The sequence below is a fragment of the Rutilus rutilus genome (genome assembly GCF_951802725.1).
Source record: "Rutilus rutilus genome assembly, chromosome: 22".
Classification (NCBI taxonomy): Eukaryota; Metazoa; Chordata; class Actinopteri; order Cypriniformes; family Leuciscidae; genus Rutilus; species Rutilus rutilus.
In genome coordinates, this window is record NC_140227.1 from 17429884 (window position 1) to 17447052 (window position 17169).

Genomic DNA, 17169 nt, shown 5'->3' on the forward strand with positions numbered 1-17169 from the left:
ACCTAAGCAATGACTAAACAGCACTGAACTAGTGAAAATCATGGCATGTGCTACAAAATCTGTAAACGCTATATGCAAGTTTCTTGTCTTGAGATTTGTGAAAAGCTTAAATGGATAGTTTGCCCATAAATGAAAATCACTTGTGAAGCAAACACAGTTGAGCTTCTGTTTACCATATTTAATGTACTTTATGTATGCGCGTTTATATATGAATTAAAGCTTGAATTAAATCTGTTGATCATATAAAGTGACTGAGTCTTTTCAGAAGACTTGGATTAAATTGCTCGATTCATATTAATAATTTTCACAATGTCTTTATGAACTTATTGAAGCCTAAACATTTTGGTAGCGTGCACTTTCAAAAAATTATGAGAGAATATTTAAAATTTGTGTTCCGGAGATGAACAAAAGGCAGTGAAGTGAGTAAATGATGAGAGAATTTAGATTTTTGAGTGAATTATTCCTTTAAAGAAGCACATGTACAACCTAAAAATCAAATAAAAACTTTACTTGAAGCATGGAGAGTTGTTTTTACACCTGCCTGCTGGAGTACCCATGATAAACACCAGCGGGAACTCCATTTCCCATAACCCATTGCCTGGGCTGATTACTGCCACCTGTTTTGTCATTATCTCATTTATTTTTGCCTATTTAAACCCTGTGTGTTCATTCACTCATTGCAAAGTGTTTGTGTTATTTATGTTACACTGCATTCTTGGTCTTGGTCTTGGTCTTGGTCTTGGTCTTGGTCTTGGTCTTGGTCTTGGTCTTGGTCTTGGTCTTGGTCTTGGTCTTGGTCTTGGTCTTGGTCTTGGTCTTGGTCTTGGTCTTGGTCTTGGTCTTGGTCTTGGTCTTGGTCTTGGTCTTGGTCTTGGTCTTGGATTTCACTGCTTGCTTGTGCCTGGGACCTTTGTTATTCTCTGGATAGTTTTCTCAGTGGGTTTGACCTTATGCTGTTTTATTACGATTATGGATTCCTCCTAATAAAGCTGCATTTGGATCTTCCACCCGTGTTTCAGCGCAGTACGTAACAGTTGTCTTATTAGGATGACTAATTCATTAACATGCAGTCTATAATGAATTGATCAGGGAAATAAAGAGAGAAATATTTGACAATGATTTCAATGAACATGAAAGATCATTCCTTGTTTTCAATGAACATGAAAGTAAAAGAGACAAGTTTATTGCAAAGCCATAAAGAGATTTATTATGTTGCAGAATTAAAACGCTTGTCACTTTCTAAGCTGCATTACACTGAAATGAAGCTGAATAGTCTTTTTTTCTGAGACAATGACCTTTATCAGTGTCATCTGTTCGGTCAGACAATATATCACACAATATATCCATTAAGTTCAATGTTGACAGCAATGCTTGCCACTAACCAATTGCAACAAGTACAATTACAATTAATAGTCATTTGTCAATTAGAGACTAAAAAGAATAAACAAGCAGAAACCAAAATTGAAAGTTCATCAGAGTCTATTAAAATACAATAGTATTTTGTGGAGAAGTAATGCTGTAATGTAAATTGTATTGTAGGTCAGTTGATAAACGTATTTCTCATGTGTTCATCGACTGAGAGCAACGAGGGGGTTGGGAGAAAAAAATACAGATAGTTCACACAGTGCAATAGGGGCTGCTTGCTGGAAGAAACGGAAAGACAGATGGAATCAAATGAAAAAGGAGAAACAGGGGTCATAGTCACTGTGCATCAGCCTCTGACTTAAATGACGTGTTCTGTCAGGGAGGTTTGTGGTAGAAGGCCAGCGGTGAGAAAGTCCTCTCTCAGGTCATAGGGGATTTGACTGGCAAAATGAGAGAGATGTTGCTTAGTTGCACTCTCAAATATACAAATCTACTTCCACATCAGGTGAATGCCATGTTCCTCACTTCCTTTCAGAATCAGGAAGTCTCAATACGGCATTGAAGCGCTTTTAACATGCGAGCGAATTGAGGTTTAAGTCTCAGCTGGCGCAGGCCGGCGACTTCAATGAGAGGGACATCAGGTTTTAGCTGTGCCTTTGGAGCCAAACATCGTTTAGTTACCACTTCAAATTTGCTCATGATTATTTCAGGAGTGAAATCGGGTTAGACGAGTTACATCATCATTCAAAGATCCCAGATGCAGCAGGCATGAACGCAGCAGCGTGCGTCTGATAGCTCCGCTGATGATTGGAGGAGAAGTTACACGGTTTAAGCTTAAAAGCACTCTGTTTCCTGTCCCATCCAGGCCAATGGTTGGCGTCTCCAGGGAGAAGGAGTACTTTGAATGTTATTTTTAGGATCAGAGAGCTCATTTGCTTTTCCCAAGGTGAACAGCGAAGCCCATCTGATCCCGACGACGGCCCTTCACGTGTCTGGCTGTGACTTGGTGTCAGACAAACACATGCAGGAAAAATATACTGACTGCTGACATATATGAGAAAGGGACAGAGATGAAGAAAATACAGAGTGTGATTTAAAAGGGACTTTCAATATGTGGAAACATAGCCTACATTTACAGATAAAAAGTTAGAGAATGATTCATCAAGGTAATCATTTTGGTACAGGCCAATGACTGGATGGCCACTTTTTCATATCCGATACAAATACCCATATTGCAGCCTTGCAGATAATGATGCCAATCCAATACTGGGTATATTGGTTTTCTTTGATCAGTTTCGAATTTCTATACCCCATTAACTTGCCAGTGCCACCCACTTCTTCGTTATACATAACGAGGACATAAAAACAAAACAGAAAACACATAGAATACACATAGAATATTATAGTTTATAAAATTCATTCACTTATAATATATATATATATTATAAGTGAATGAATTTTATAATCTATATATTAATATTTATCATATATTATGCTAAATAATGTTGTATTGTAAATATATATTATAAATAATATTGTGGATACAGCAAATTTACAGTAATTCCACTGAAAATCTTAAATCCAATAATAATTTGGTAAAACTGACTGCTCTTACTATAATAATCTGGTAAAATCAAATTACTATTTGTGTTACAAGAGTGTCAATGTTCTTAAAATCTTATGATTAATTGTGATTGTGATTTATTAATATGTTTGTGAGTTATTATTATACATGATGCTATTATGTGTTATTTTTAGTACATAGTAGCCTATACAATCAACTTGGTTGTTTAAGTAATTTCAATTTATATTACATTAAACTGACTTAAAAAAATGAGTTGAATGTTGTATAACATAAAAAGTAGAAAATTGCTTAACTCATTTTATTGAATTAAAGAAATGTAAAAACATAAGTTGTCATAATGTATGTATAGATAGATAGATAGATAGATAGATAGATAGATAGATAGACAGACAATTCTTTCAGTACAATAGACATGATAGGCAGGTTGAACCTGATTAAAAAGATTCATGGGATGAACCATTCAATTTCTACACAAACCGACACTTTGGGCAAACCGACAAAACTTGTTGTGCAAGAGTGTAAGCAATAATTAAACAATTCCTGTCTTTATAAACAGCAAGTTTTAAACATAACAAAGACAAAACTACGTTTGAAAATCTTTCATGATTTATGGCTAAGGGCAGGCCCAGTAGGCCTACTTTGATTCTGGAGATGTTATCAATTCATCTCATTAACCAACTTTATATGCTGCTGATTATAGCCTTGAATACAGTCCAGGTACGATTATTTATAAATGTTGATGCTTGTATTTATTTATTGTCGGCACTTGTACGATTTATAATGTGAGAGACATTTAATCAAGAGTTTACAGAAATCGGCATAGGTTCGTAAATATACATTTTTTTCTTAGACGGGCTTTAGGACCTGGTGACGGGCGCAGAGAGGATTCCCTTCAAGAGTCCGAAGGGAAATAGTGCGCACGCGCGCAAGTTACGCTTAGTTACAGGCAGAACAGGACAGGAGAAATGTATGACAACAGACGTCAACGCTGTACCTGTTTAAAGGAGCCGTGAACTAGGAGGAAACGCTCACCAACACAGTCTGTGTACCAAGGAAAGCTGCGGGAATTGTACTTAGAAGTGTTTTAGAATATATTAAACTAAGCGTAAGACTTAAAGAAGTGTAGTTAAAGAGGTTTATGAAATTAAAACACAAGCAGATGAGCGCAACCAAGAGGATTAAAGGGGGAAGGATGTTAAGAAGATGAGGAAAACAATACAGGCTAATTAGGGAAGCGGTCGGACCGGGAATTTCATTTAGTGAACAGCCGGACAATGGCTTGATTTTGTTTTTTTTTCTTTCTTTTTCTTTTTTTGGGCTGCGAGGAAGCTGCATTCATGACCGAGGGGACGGAAAAGAAACTTTACAGCGCGTGCGAGGGATATTTCATTCTATGAAACTATTTCGTTTTCTCGTCTGTCAGCGGAACCACCTGTTTCTGGACGGATTTTGATTGATTCATCATGTCCAAAGTGGTACAGAAAAAGAATCACTGGACCACCAAAGTTAACGAGTGCACGGTTTCTAAGGACGCCCGTGGCGAGCTGAACGTGCAGCTGCTCGGCGGTGCGGAGAATGGGGAGTTCGCCTATATCGGACACGTTAACGGGAATGCCGTACAGTACAGAAATGGGAAAGTGTCCGAGGGGGAATTAGTTCTGGAAGTGGAGACGCTCTCTGTCTCTGGATTGCCTCTATATGATGTGCTGACAGTGATCAAGAACTGCAAGGGACCTATTAGGTTGAAAACTGTGAGGCAAGGTAAGAAGAGTGCTTTGATCTCACTTTTGTTTTTTTCCCATGTGATGCATTTCCTGTAAACAAATCATCAAGGAATCAACCAATCAACGAATTGCTTTCCAATAACCAATGGGTTTATTTCTTTTTTGAAACTATACTAAATAACTACACTGCAACAATTATAATAACTACATTATATATCTTAGTTGTTGCTAAAATTCACTGGTCAAGTCCATTTTTTTTACATTCCTCCCTAAGGAAAGCCCTGAGCTACAGCAACATTAGTAGTAGAAGTGTTTTTATTTATTTATGCCATTACATTTATGCATTTTGCACATTCATTTTCATCTTTGTTTTCGACATTATGTAGCCTAATCTCTATTCTTAAGCATGGTGAAACTTTTTGCCCCAGTTTAAGTTGCAATAAGTGTAACTTGACAAAATCCATTTCACACAAGGTCAGATAATGCTGAACACCCTTTGTAGCTTTGATAAGTTTAAAGCACGACTCATTAAATAAAATCACATGTGATGCAGTTCTTCACATTTCTAAGCCAATTCGTAATTTTTTTTCCACTTGACTCCTTTATGAGGAGTTGATGAGTGAACCGTGATTCCCAGGTAAAGGCACTACAGACTGTCTATTGTGCTGAAGCGGTGGTGACTCCCCACAGGGCTCTGCCTCATCACATGGTTTGAGTTATGCTTCTGCCTATTTCACCAAATGACTTCAGACAATATCAGGAAACCAGCCAATCAACTCGGACTGCATTCCCAGAGCACCACTGGGCCAGGCTCCAGCTCTCTCTCTCACTCTCTCTCATACACATTCTCCTCATATACATTCTGGTGTTGAGTTTCACTGTTTATAATCTATCATGCTGTCTGGGAATTCTTTGTTGTATCCAGCCTTAATTATGAAAATGTTTTTGGCAACAAATGCCATCTGTGTTTCAGTGAGTTTGTGAACAAAAAGTCATTTTTTTTTGTCTCAACAAGCTGATGATCTCAAACTCTCCCATTCTTCAGACTTGCAGGATGAATAATTGATATGAAATGCATTAAGCTGAGCTTGAAGTGCATTTCTTGTGGACCAAGACTCTTGTTCATGTAAGCACCTGTGGGTCTTCATCACGTGGCCTTGTTCATTTGTGTGGGACATTATTATATACAGTGTCTAATCATGAGCACACAGCCCATCTATAACCTTCGGCACAGTTAATGCAGCGCTCAACAAATTCACTCATTAATCTTCATTGATTTTTACATTAAGACTCTCAGTCCTGTGGTGACCTCACTAACGGTCTGTGCCCCGGCAGCTCTCTCTGGAGGTAATATGTAATAGCAATACCTTTCAACGCTGTTGTATTGATTGATGGAACAAGCCTCTTCAGCTGAGAACATAGCAGCGACTCAGTGGAGTTGAGCTGAAAGTTACATGGGATGGCAGTCATGGACGTCTTAAAGTGGGGAAAACGTAAAAAGATTCATGGGTCATTGTATGGGTCATGAAATGCAATTTGTATATACAATGACTTGAATAGATGGGCTCTTCTATGATGGGCGTGTTTTGCTATTCTGAATTAAAATATTTGAAACGGTTTTATCCGCCAAATTAAAGTTATAAGGCAAGGTTAGTTCAGGTTGTAAAATATCATGTAGTGTGACTTCCCAAAAACATAAATAATGCCATATTTTTCACATTCTGAAATGTTTCGAAAAATTTATTTTGAAAATATTAGGGATGCACCCAAATGAAAACTTTGTCCGATACCAATGACCAATAATTCTTTATATTTGAAAGCCGATAACCGATATATTGGCAGATAAATTTAAATCCAATTTTTTAAATAACTTTTGAGAGCCTGAATACAAAAACAAAAGTCTCACCATTAAAAGTCATGTCCCAAGCACACAATTATGATGTTCTCATTATAATTTGATGTAGCTTATGACAGACTTGTGCTGCACATGTTGCGCTTAACTGTATTTTTCTTTTTTTGAAGTGGCAAACAGTGCTCATCTGAAGCGTCTCAGCTGAAGGAAGTAATCCATTATTTATCGGCTTTAATATATCAGTATTATCGGCCAAATTTTCTTATTGGACCGATAACGATAACATTAAAAATTGACATATATCGGACAATACCGATATAAAGCAGATATATCGTGCATCTCTAGAATATATTGATTAAGATGTGTGCATGTGTTCAAGTTTCAAGGAAAACTATAACTTTTTGATGGTTATACTTATACCACATGACATTTTTAGAGTAATTTGAAACTGAAAATAGTATTATCATTTTTCAGGCCATATGAAACAAACATGAATACAAATAGTACATTTATAAGAATAGGCTATGTATTTTAAATTATATTTTCAAATCAAAAGATTTTTCTCTTTCTATTTTTTTTGTGAAAACTCTTACATGGCAAATTTTTGTCGTGCTGTAAATGTGTGCATACAACGTCCGTCCAGACTCCAGACCGTTGACTTGTTATCATGATGCATTTCACAGTAGGACAATTTATCCTGTATCAGATTTCTCCCATGTCTGTTCTCATTGTAAACAAATGCTGATCCTAGATCTGAAGGGGAGAATGACACACTGCTCTACATCCCTCTGTCTGGGTGCTTCTGTGTGGGATTTGACATCGAGCTGGATTAGGCAGTGCCTGGGGAGAAAACGCATGTGTGCGTGTAATGTATTTAGCATGTTCACAGCCTCAGTTTGCACATGGATCATGCTAATCTACCCTGAACCATTAGAAAGAGGACTGTGAAATGCCATTAAGCCAGTGGTCAAGAGGTTACCAGCATGAAGTTATTCAGTATCTGGATCACATCAGGCTGTCGAGGCTGTCGAGGCTGTTGCCCTTACGTTCCGCATCCATTTTTATTGTTTACACAGTCAAATATCAGTCCTGATGCTTTTCACATATATCAAACACAATTCCATTTCATATATACATATTGTAGGTTTTTATATGGCCGGCTGATAGATTTACGGCAGTGTAAATTAGCTTAAGGGAGGGGTGGAGGCCTCAGTGGGTAGATTTCATGTGGAAGTGTTTATTTCCTTTTCCTGAGTTCAGTTTAAACATCTGTGTTCTTCAGGAGAAAGAGAGGAACCCACATGCTTCCTATCGCAGTCGGTGAGCCGGAACAACTTAAAACAATAAGGAAAGCTAGCCATTCTTTCAGTGCCTCAAAAAGAGGAAGGGACAATAAAGGAGTGAATGAATAACCAAATGATCTCAACCGCACGTTTGTGCATCCACCTATGGTTATGCAACAGCAGTTTATGTACATTACGATTAAGGCAGGGTTGCCTAATCCTGTTCCTGGGGATCTACCTTCCTGGAAACCTGATCAAACACAACTGAAACAGTTCTGATATAGTTCAGATCGTGCCACTTTTGAGGAACTGTGAATTTGAGCTCAGGAAGGTGTTTTTGTGTTTCTTATAACAAGACCCTGGACAAGGAGTTGTACACCATGCGTGGATAGGAAAGGACTGCTTTCTTGACGTTGTGGAGCACAAATCTTTATGACCGAGCGTCTTTTTTTTTGCGATGTGCTCGGTTTAAGTTCATTGATGCCAATATCATTGATAAGCACAAGTCCTTACATGAATCAACAGGGGCTTGGGCTTCTTCTCACTCAATCATTGACATTTTTTTAATAATATAAGTTAGTAAGTGGAATTGGTTACACTAGTGTTTGTACAGAATGACCATTCCAGGGTAAAAGTGCTTTTTCCCCCCTCATGTATCCACAGGGAAAACTTCAGTCCAACTGGGCTAATGGGGTCTTGTGACTGACCTGTGGAGGATGCCGTAAAGAATTTCTTATTCACAGATCAAATTGGATTTTACTGTATCAGTATCAGAGAGCTATTTTTATTTTTTTACAAGGGGACACATACTCATGTGAGGTGAGGTGTTTATCTGAGATCTCCCCCTCTGCTCTCAGACTCACAAAACTGTTGCTTTCTCTGTTTGAAAAGACACTCATTGTGTGATGCATGACATGAAGCAAATTGTGTTGTTAATTGTGACTTTCTCAGAATTGTGACTTTATTTCATGCAATTCTAACAGTTTCATTCCGTTTGGACTTTATATCGCACAATTGTGACATTATATTGCACAGTTCTTAATTCTTTTCAAGTTTTTCATAGAATTGCGAATATTTTTTTCCGATATGTGACTTCTGTAGTGCAGCGTAGTTTTTTGTAGTTAACTTTATTTCTTTATATCTTGCAGTTGACTGTTATCTCACAATTACAGCTATATGTCTCACAATTGGGACTTTATATCTCACATTTGTGATGTTTTTTTTTTTTTTTTCTCACATCTGTATCTTTATATCTTTACATTTCACATGTGACACTACCTAAGTTTTGTGTGTGAGTGTTGGAGGTCATAGTGATTACTTCCATTCATCTGAAGCCCCGGTTACCAAAGAGATGAGCAAACATTCAGCAGAATGTCAGATACTTGGGGCTGGTGTGTGCTCAGTGATGTGTCAACAGCTTACCTGTCTCAATAGAGGTTTCTGGGGAAAGCTTGGGGTGGTTCTTAGATAAAACTCTTTCGTCTTTGTTTTGCCTGTCACATTTCTCAAGATATCGCATTTACATACTCAAACATACTGATTCAAAACAACTTAAAACCTATGAAATCTGATATCTTCTTTTTCCTCTCATTCTTATCTGGTCCCTTTCTCTATGTTAGGATGTTGTTTTTTCTTTCAGTTTAATCTGAGCTTAAATAGAACTTTTGTTTATTGTTAAAGCAATCATTGCAATCCTCTTAAAGCTTTTGTCACCTTTCAGTCAGTGATGCTGCCCCACATGTTTCACAACGTCACGGTCGAGGCATCCAGCAAGCCATGCAAGTTTGGTTACTGCTTATGAAAGATTTTGTTTGTTTTTTTGCTCCAATTTTCCATTAGTTAGGCACTTAATTGTCACAGTTGGTCTCTCTTCGGCCAGCGAAGATCTCCTAGTCAGACAAGAACTGAAAGAATGTGATTTCTGAATAAGCAGATAAGCTTGTAGTGAGTGATGGCTGTTAGAACATTACTCTTTTGCTGGATGGCTGAATAAATTCTGATCTGTCAGTTGTTAATCTGGGAATCAAAAGTTTCAAAAGTTTAGTTACTGGAGTAGGATTTTTCTCCATCTCTGGTCCTGTTTGCTTTGGGCTTGAACGGACACATATACATACATACATACAAAAGTCTCTGCAAGTATTCTCCCGGTTATGTCATAAGTGATCAGTTGAGAAAGAAACCGGATGTGTGTCAGTATTCGGTCCGTGCATTCGGCCTTAAAGTGACAGCAGCCTAATATTCCAGCTGTTGTCAGTGTCGTTAATGTAAAAAAAAAAAAAAAAAAACCTTCATCATCATTTACCATGTTCGAGAGAATAAGATAGTGAGGACAGCAGAAAGTGATGACTACAGCTTGTAGGATAAGTGTGCCGCGTAAAGTGGGAGTAACAAGCAGAATCTCTAAGTGCTCCATTGAGAACCAGACCCAGTTATGTGCACCCCTGTTTATAGCTGAAATCCGGCCTATCTTGCAATAATAAAACTCTTGTTTAAGGATGGGAATTATAAGAAATTAATGATTCGGATTCGATGAATGTTTCTTTTTCTAATTTTGAGGAAGAAAAACATTTCCCAACCCTGCTTTTAAATCACACACTACAGACTTGGACATTGATGAAAGTTGGAAAAACCTGGAGAATATATCCTTCAGATAATATTATGTTTAAGTGACGTCTGTGAGAGACTATGGTTAGTGCAGGGAAGCACGATTTGATAGCTTCTCCTGCAGGGAGAAACGTTGCAGAAACATACTTGCGCACATCAGATGTTCTGATCAGCCATGCATAGCCACGGCTCTGCTGTCGTTGCCCTCTTTTCTTGATGATTTTCAGAGCAGTCTCTCACACAGGCACTAAAATGAACTTAACCTCGGGATAGTCCTGTGTGAATAGTCAATCATTCCCTATATCCCAGAAGTCACCAATTACCGTTTTGTGGTTCATGAACACTCATCTTATTAATTCTTTAGAAACTGCCATTGTTTGGAGTATTGGGAGAATGCTATTGCTTTTTACAATAAGTATTCCTACAGTGCACATTGCTTATAGCATACAAGCCATATGGCTACTGAAACTCTGTTAGATTTGATTGTCTGTACTATAAAGAAATGTGTACTGGAACTTTTAAACGAATACCCTGTTATATTCAGTTGGATTATGCTTCATCATCCCAGGGTCTCTGGAGAGGTTGCTGTGTGTGTCCAGCACGATGTGTTTTTACAGCACGGTTCCGTTCAGCCAAAGCCCAGGGGTCTGAATACACAGATCTCATTAAAGAAGAGGCCTTTTCTTTCTCTGCCTCTTCTGGTACGGCCTTATTACTGAAAGAGAGACGGCAAGAAAAAGAGTATGGGGTGTCTGGCAGAGAGTTCGGAGGGGGTCAGACTAGTTCAAGAGGATTTAGACAGGCTTTTGTTGTCAACAATAGCAGACAGACAACACACTGTGCCACTCCGGCGTCCGATATGGTCGGCGGCTGCCCATGGATCCTTCTTTGGTGCCTTCTTTTATTGTGCTTTTCATGTAAGAGAGCCATGCATGAGCTAATCACTTTGCTCCTGCTCTTTTCAAGTACGTTTTCTTCCAAAATGCTCAATTCCAGAGATTTAAAATGTAAATTAATGCAACCTACATGTATGCATTAAGTTTTGTTCTCTGATTTTCTATAGACATTCCCAAAATATATCAAAATATCTCCTCAGGGTCCATCAGAATAGTGTCTTGATGCACATGAATGTCATATAGATTTCAAAAGCTCCCTTTAGCTTCGTACAATCAGTATACTACTCTCAAAATTAGGAACTGCTGTGTCTGGCAGTGTTATTGTTAACTTAAAAAAAATTAAAAACTTGCTTGAAAAGGAGTTTGGTTCGGAGACAGAGACTGATGTTTCAACAGGAGGCACATAAACACCAACCCAACCGCACACACACCCACCCGTGGAAGGATGCACCCCACTTTCGGAAGGGAAAACACATCAAGCTATTGAATATAATAACCATGTGTTAGTATTTACAGAAGGAAGTCGGAATCTCTCCCACAACAAACTCTCCCGGAACATTCCGCCTCCGATATAAATAACCATTTCTGCATTTCAGTTATCAAATCAAAGAAATTTAGCTGTGATCGCTTCTTGTCAGTAATTGTTTTTAATTCACTTCTCACACAGTAACACGCCGTTCTTGATTTCCAAACAAATCAGATCTTCAATTTGAATTGCGAAAGCCTACATCTGCTACGTTTCCAGCGTGATTCGAAACACTTGTGGTGCCGAATGTAATGACTGGAGCGTGTCGATTGTCTAAACCGTCCTGATGCCTTTTGTTAGCATGTTTATGGTGGGACGGAGGAGGGGTGTGTGTGTGTGTGTGTTTGACAGAACGCAGCTGTGGAGGTGAGGCTGCCATATGTTTACATTAGGATTTTTCCTGACAGCCACTGTACAGGGCATCTGTCATTATCCCCATTTGTGTGCAATCTTGTACTAATTTATTGGGTTGGATTCTGTGCAGTATTTTCCTTGTTTGTGTCTTTTATTGCTGTGTAAGTGTGAGAAAGAGACATTGTACCTCTTATCAACACCCTTTTAATTGCTTTCTTTCGCTGTTCATCTTCATTAATTAGACTTTACATGCTCTTCCGTTGTGTCTCTGGCTGTCTCTCTCGCCATGGTAACTGAAGTCATGGTGTTGTGATTTGAGTGGCGTTTATGTGACCGCGTGAGCACAGCGCCGGCCCAATTGACAGGGTCAGAGGCGCGTGCTCACACGCACGCACACATGCACACATTGTCTGTTGAGATCCATCATATTCTGCCTGCAGTAAGTCAGCAGGGTAATTTCTCTCTCTTCTTTGTCATGTACTCATACACTCATTGGTCCGATTTGTCATATCTTATCTCTGTTCATTTAATTTTAATTTAATTTTAAGCCTCGGCATGAGTAATTTTATACTATGTGACGGGATCACAATGCCATTGAATTAACCGTAACCATTTCGAATATTCTGGTGAAATAAATATTTTATTTTGGAACTTAGGAGCTGCAAATTAAAAAATAATATTATTTCTAAAAAATAAACATGTTTGGCAAGGTAACATAATTTTTTTTTTTTTAAACAAAGAATCAAAATGTTAATCTAATGTAATAAAATAGATAATTCTGATGCTAAATTCAGATTAGATATATTTTTTAAAATATATTCTTAAAATGTAGGACATAAATATAAACGATAAACAAACAAATAAATAAATATACAGCAAACTGAAACAAATATCAGCGCAAACATAATCAGGCCGACGTACAAGTCTTAATGTCGAACGAAAACTCAAAATTGCTTCAAATATTGTTGTACCACCAGTCCTTCTGCGTTCTCACTTCTACTTTATCCATCTCTCTTCCTCAAACTTCGTGGCAGAAAAGCGTGAAGACGAGGGTGGTGCATTTAACGTTTGATGCTATTCTTAACCCTTTAATATAGCAGCGTCAGTTTAAATTAGGCTGTATGGCACTGATTTACTGGCATGCCCTGTAATTGCACCGACAGCTTTAAAGGAGGCCATTCCTGGAGTCTGGTAGCCATTTTTTGAATCTGCACCTCTTTTGCTCTCTGTGGATAGTTGGGCGGGAATAATTTATGCTAAGCTAAAGGGCTAAAGTTGCCTTGCGGTGCAGTTTTTTTTTTTTCTTTTTCTGTCTGTTTTTCATTTAGGAAGGTTTTTTTTCCTCTTTAGCGTCATGCTTTAGACCTCTTCTCCTTCATTACAGATGGAAGGAAAACAAAGTTGTCTTCAGCACCTCTGAGAGGAAGGGAGGAAGAGGCATGACGAACCAATTCTCTCCATCTGTCGCTTTTTTGTGGTGGAAAAAATAGTTCAGACTTTGAAGTTTTTTTTCTTCTTAGGTCAATTACAAAGACGGAGACAAGTTCTGATTCTTAGGAGTCACTCGGATTAGGGAGGAGAATTTGAGTAGTTCTTTCTCACATTTGCACATTTCTCAGATCCTTTAGGGGTCATTCTCAAAATAGGTTTTGAGACATGACTTTCAAAATGTGTAATTTTTTTTTTTTTTAAACAGCTGACATTTGACCTTTTTACTAATCAACTGGGTAAGTGCTTCTTCCTATGAACTAGTTCACATATCCGATTAATTCAGCCATGCGATTCTGGTCTGTTTCTCATAAGTTATCGTATAATTTCAGAACACTTGACATTTATAGTTATGTTTTTTTTTGTCCACTTTAGAGCTTCACAAAGGTGATCGTTATGAACTGTATTGTATGTCATTGTAAGGGAAAAGGTAACTGCATACTGTTTTGGAACGACATGAGCAAGAAATGACAGAATATTCATTTTTGAGTAAACTATATTTTCATTTTATGAAGGCTTTCTGCTGCTTATATTTTACCCTCTCTCAGCATGTTTTGTTTGGAGAAGTTTACATTGACCTCATCTCATCGGTGGGCTCATATACACACGCAGACTCTTTCCTACATTACCTAATTGAATAAGTCCTGTTGCCAGGTATTGCAATTAGATGTCTCTGTGGAGCGCATTGTCCTCATTTGAAAAGTGCAGACTGCAGCATCTCTCCTTCACTCTTTCTTTTCAGCGCTTCATTTTCTCTGTCCCCATCGCATATCCTCCTTTTTTCCCTTTTTCATTTAACTTTATCCCTCCATCCCCTCTTGCACACTGGGATCCTATTTTTAGTGTGTCAGTAAACATCCAGTTTCACGCATTACCTCATCTGTTCGTACATAGGCCTCTGTTGGAGCCTAGTGGTTAGCCACATATGTGCTCCAGTCACGTTGAGCCTTGGTGCGCATATGGGAAATTTAGGTTTGAGTCCTGCCGCATATGTGTAAAAAATATAATTCTCTGTTGGAGCTCTGGCCTAGTTGTTTATTACTATAATTAGTATCATTGAGGAGTATCCTTAGTATCATTCTGTGGGGAGTTTGCGTTTTCTTTCCCCACACAGGCCAAAGACATGCAGGCTAGGTGGACTGGATTTAATTTAACTATAAAAATCCTGGTCACGTTGAGCTTTGGTGCTCATATGAGAAATTCTGGTTTGAGTCTGGCCTGCATTGTGTCCAAATCCCATTATTGGTCTCCCCTGTAATTTCCTGTCCCTTAAATAGCGCTAATAATCAATAAATATTAGTGCTGTCAAATCAATTAATCGTGAATAATCGCATCTAACATAAAAATTTGTTCATATAATATATGTGTGTGTATATAATGAAATGTGTGTGTGTGTGTAATATATATATATATATATATATATATATATATATATATATATATATTACACACACACACACACAGACACACACAAACACACACACACAGACGCATATTTGATATAAATTTAATAATATATATACAGACACACATATATTATGTAAACACAAACTTTTTATGGTAGATTCAAATAATCACAACGATTAATCGATTTGACAGCACTAAAATAATAGCTTCATAATTGTTTTTAAAATGTTAGTTATTAATTTATTTATCCATTTATGCTTTTTCCGTCAGTTGATTTCATTTATTTTTCTGTAATATTGTTCTGCAACTCATAAATAACTGTAGATAAATTTTTGATGTGCAAAAATGTAAAAATCCATATATAGAGCATAATGAATAATGTAGAGGCTTTTAGATATTTAAAGGGCTTTAACTAAGTCTCTGATGGTATTGTAAGTCAATTTGTTAGTACTTTGCTGAAATACACCCTGACTAAAGTTCAAGAGCTGAGGTGGGGAAAATGTTTGGCATAAGTTGCATTCAATTTAATACTGTTTGCTGACTCAGATACTGCAGCGCTTGTGAAACACAGATGCTGGGAAAGTTTTAAGTCCAGTCAAAGACAACATGATGAGCCCTTTCTGCTGTTTAGCCCTGACCAATGTCACTTCCTCAGTATCATTTCCTGATTCCATTACTTCCTACCGTTTTGTGTTTGTCATATGGTTTCCTCTTCACTTTTTGCTGTGCGTGTCCTAGACTTTGTTTCTGGAAAAATCTTAGCGTGGTTTATTTCTTTGAGTTGACACCTGATTCTGAAGTTTGGCTTCTTAAAGCAACTAAATGAGAAATGGCTGACTAAAATATCCACAGTGCCAGAAACTTCACCTGTTTGCGTAACACAGTAAAACAGCTCTAGAATGTTCTGTTGGATGTTTATGCGTCTCCATGGCCTCTGTTTGCGCTACGCGCTCTGGAACTTCAGGAATCTCGTCTGACCAGTCTCTTCTGATGTTATCTCTGGTTTTCTGTCCTAGCTTTGTCTCTTGTGCTTAATAGTTCACATATATTGTACTGGAAGCTGCACTCTACAAAATGGCTTTGAAGCAGATACACTTTGCTAAGATGTTGTACTTAAACATTTAAATATAAACCACTGAATTCCACTGGCTCATCCTTTAATCTTAAGCCTCAAATGGAGGTAATGGGGAGTAGATTGTGACGTTGCACTGGCTCTGACCAGCACTACTGTAAATTCAATCCTGAAAACCAGAGATTACAAAACTGTTCCACCAGCAAACTGTGGACTGACTGTGTATGTAACACACCTGCTCTCTGGGCGGGACCTGTCAGACAGGTTGGGGTGAAACCGACACATATCTTCATTCCACCTGTTTACAGGTGCAAGTAAGTTCAGGAAGCGAACCGTTTTTGTTTAAGTGTCATAATGACAGCTTCAATTCAACATATCCGTTGCTGCACAATCTATTGCACCATATGTAGATCTTTGTGGGTTAGATGACCATGTAAGATTGGATGCGATACACTTTGACCTGAAATGTAATTAAATTTTAATAATTAAATTACATTTTAATAATATAAATTGAATTATAATAATTTAATCAAATTTTAATAATTAAATTAAATTAAATTGTAATTTATTTTAATAATTTAATTGTAATAATTGAAATGAATTATTTAATTTGAATAATTTTAATTTCATATTTAATATTAATGATTATTTAATTTCATATTAATACTTTTATTTAATTGTAATAATTACATTTAATTTAAATTTTAAGATTAATTTCAAGTTACATTTTTAAGATCATTTGAAGATTTAAAATCAATAGATAAAATGACATCTAGATAACACTAAATGTGGCTGATTTGAACTCAACTGAATAAAATCATCTTGATGTTATTATTCATTAAAACTACCATAAAACACGAGCATGCGGCCATAGTAGTTTTGTAAATCTTTACACTAGTTTGCATTTGAAGATCTTTTTTATCAAGAAACTTATAGTCCTGCATTTGAATTGCCTAAATGACTATTTCACCCTTTTTAAATCATTAGATTGGAGACTGAAATGTACGCCAGAC

General features: G+C 37.3%; 1 protein-coding gene across 8 annotated transcripts in view; it reads left to right on the plus strand.

The window, feature by feature from the left end:
• Positions 1-3888: 3888 nt before the first annotated feature.
• Positions 3889-17169, plus strand: part of magi1b (membrane associated guanylate kinase, WW and PDZ domain containing 1b) — a gene marked incomplete at its 3' end in the record, with an annotated part of 137367 nt that continues 124086 nt past the window's right edge. For all 8 annotated transcript variants that reach the window (XR_014625932.1, XM_084396112.1, XM_084396114.1 and 5 more), the window contains exon 1: positions 3889-4711. Coding sequence is in view for 7 of the 8 variants with exons in the window: in XM_084396112.1 (XP_084252238.1) it covers positions 4414-4711 (298 nt within the window). The remainder of the gene's footprint in view (positions 4712-17169) is intronic.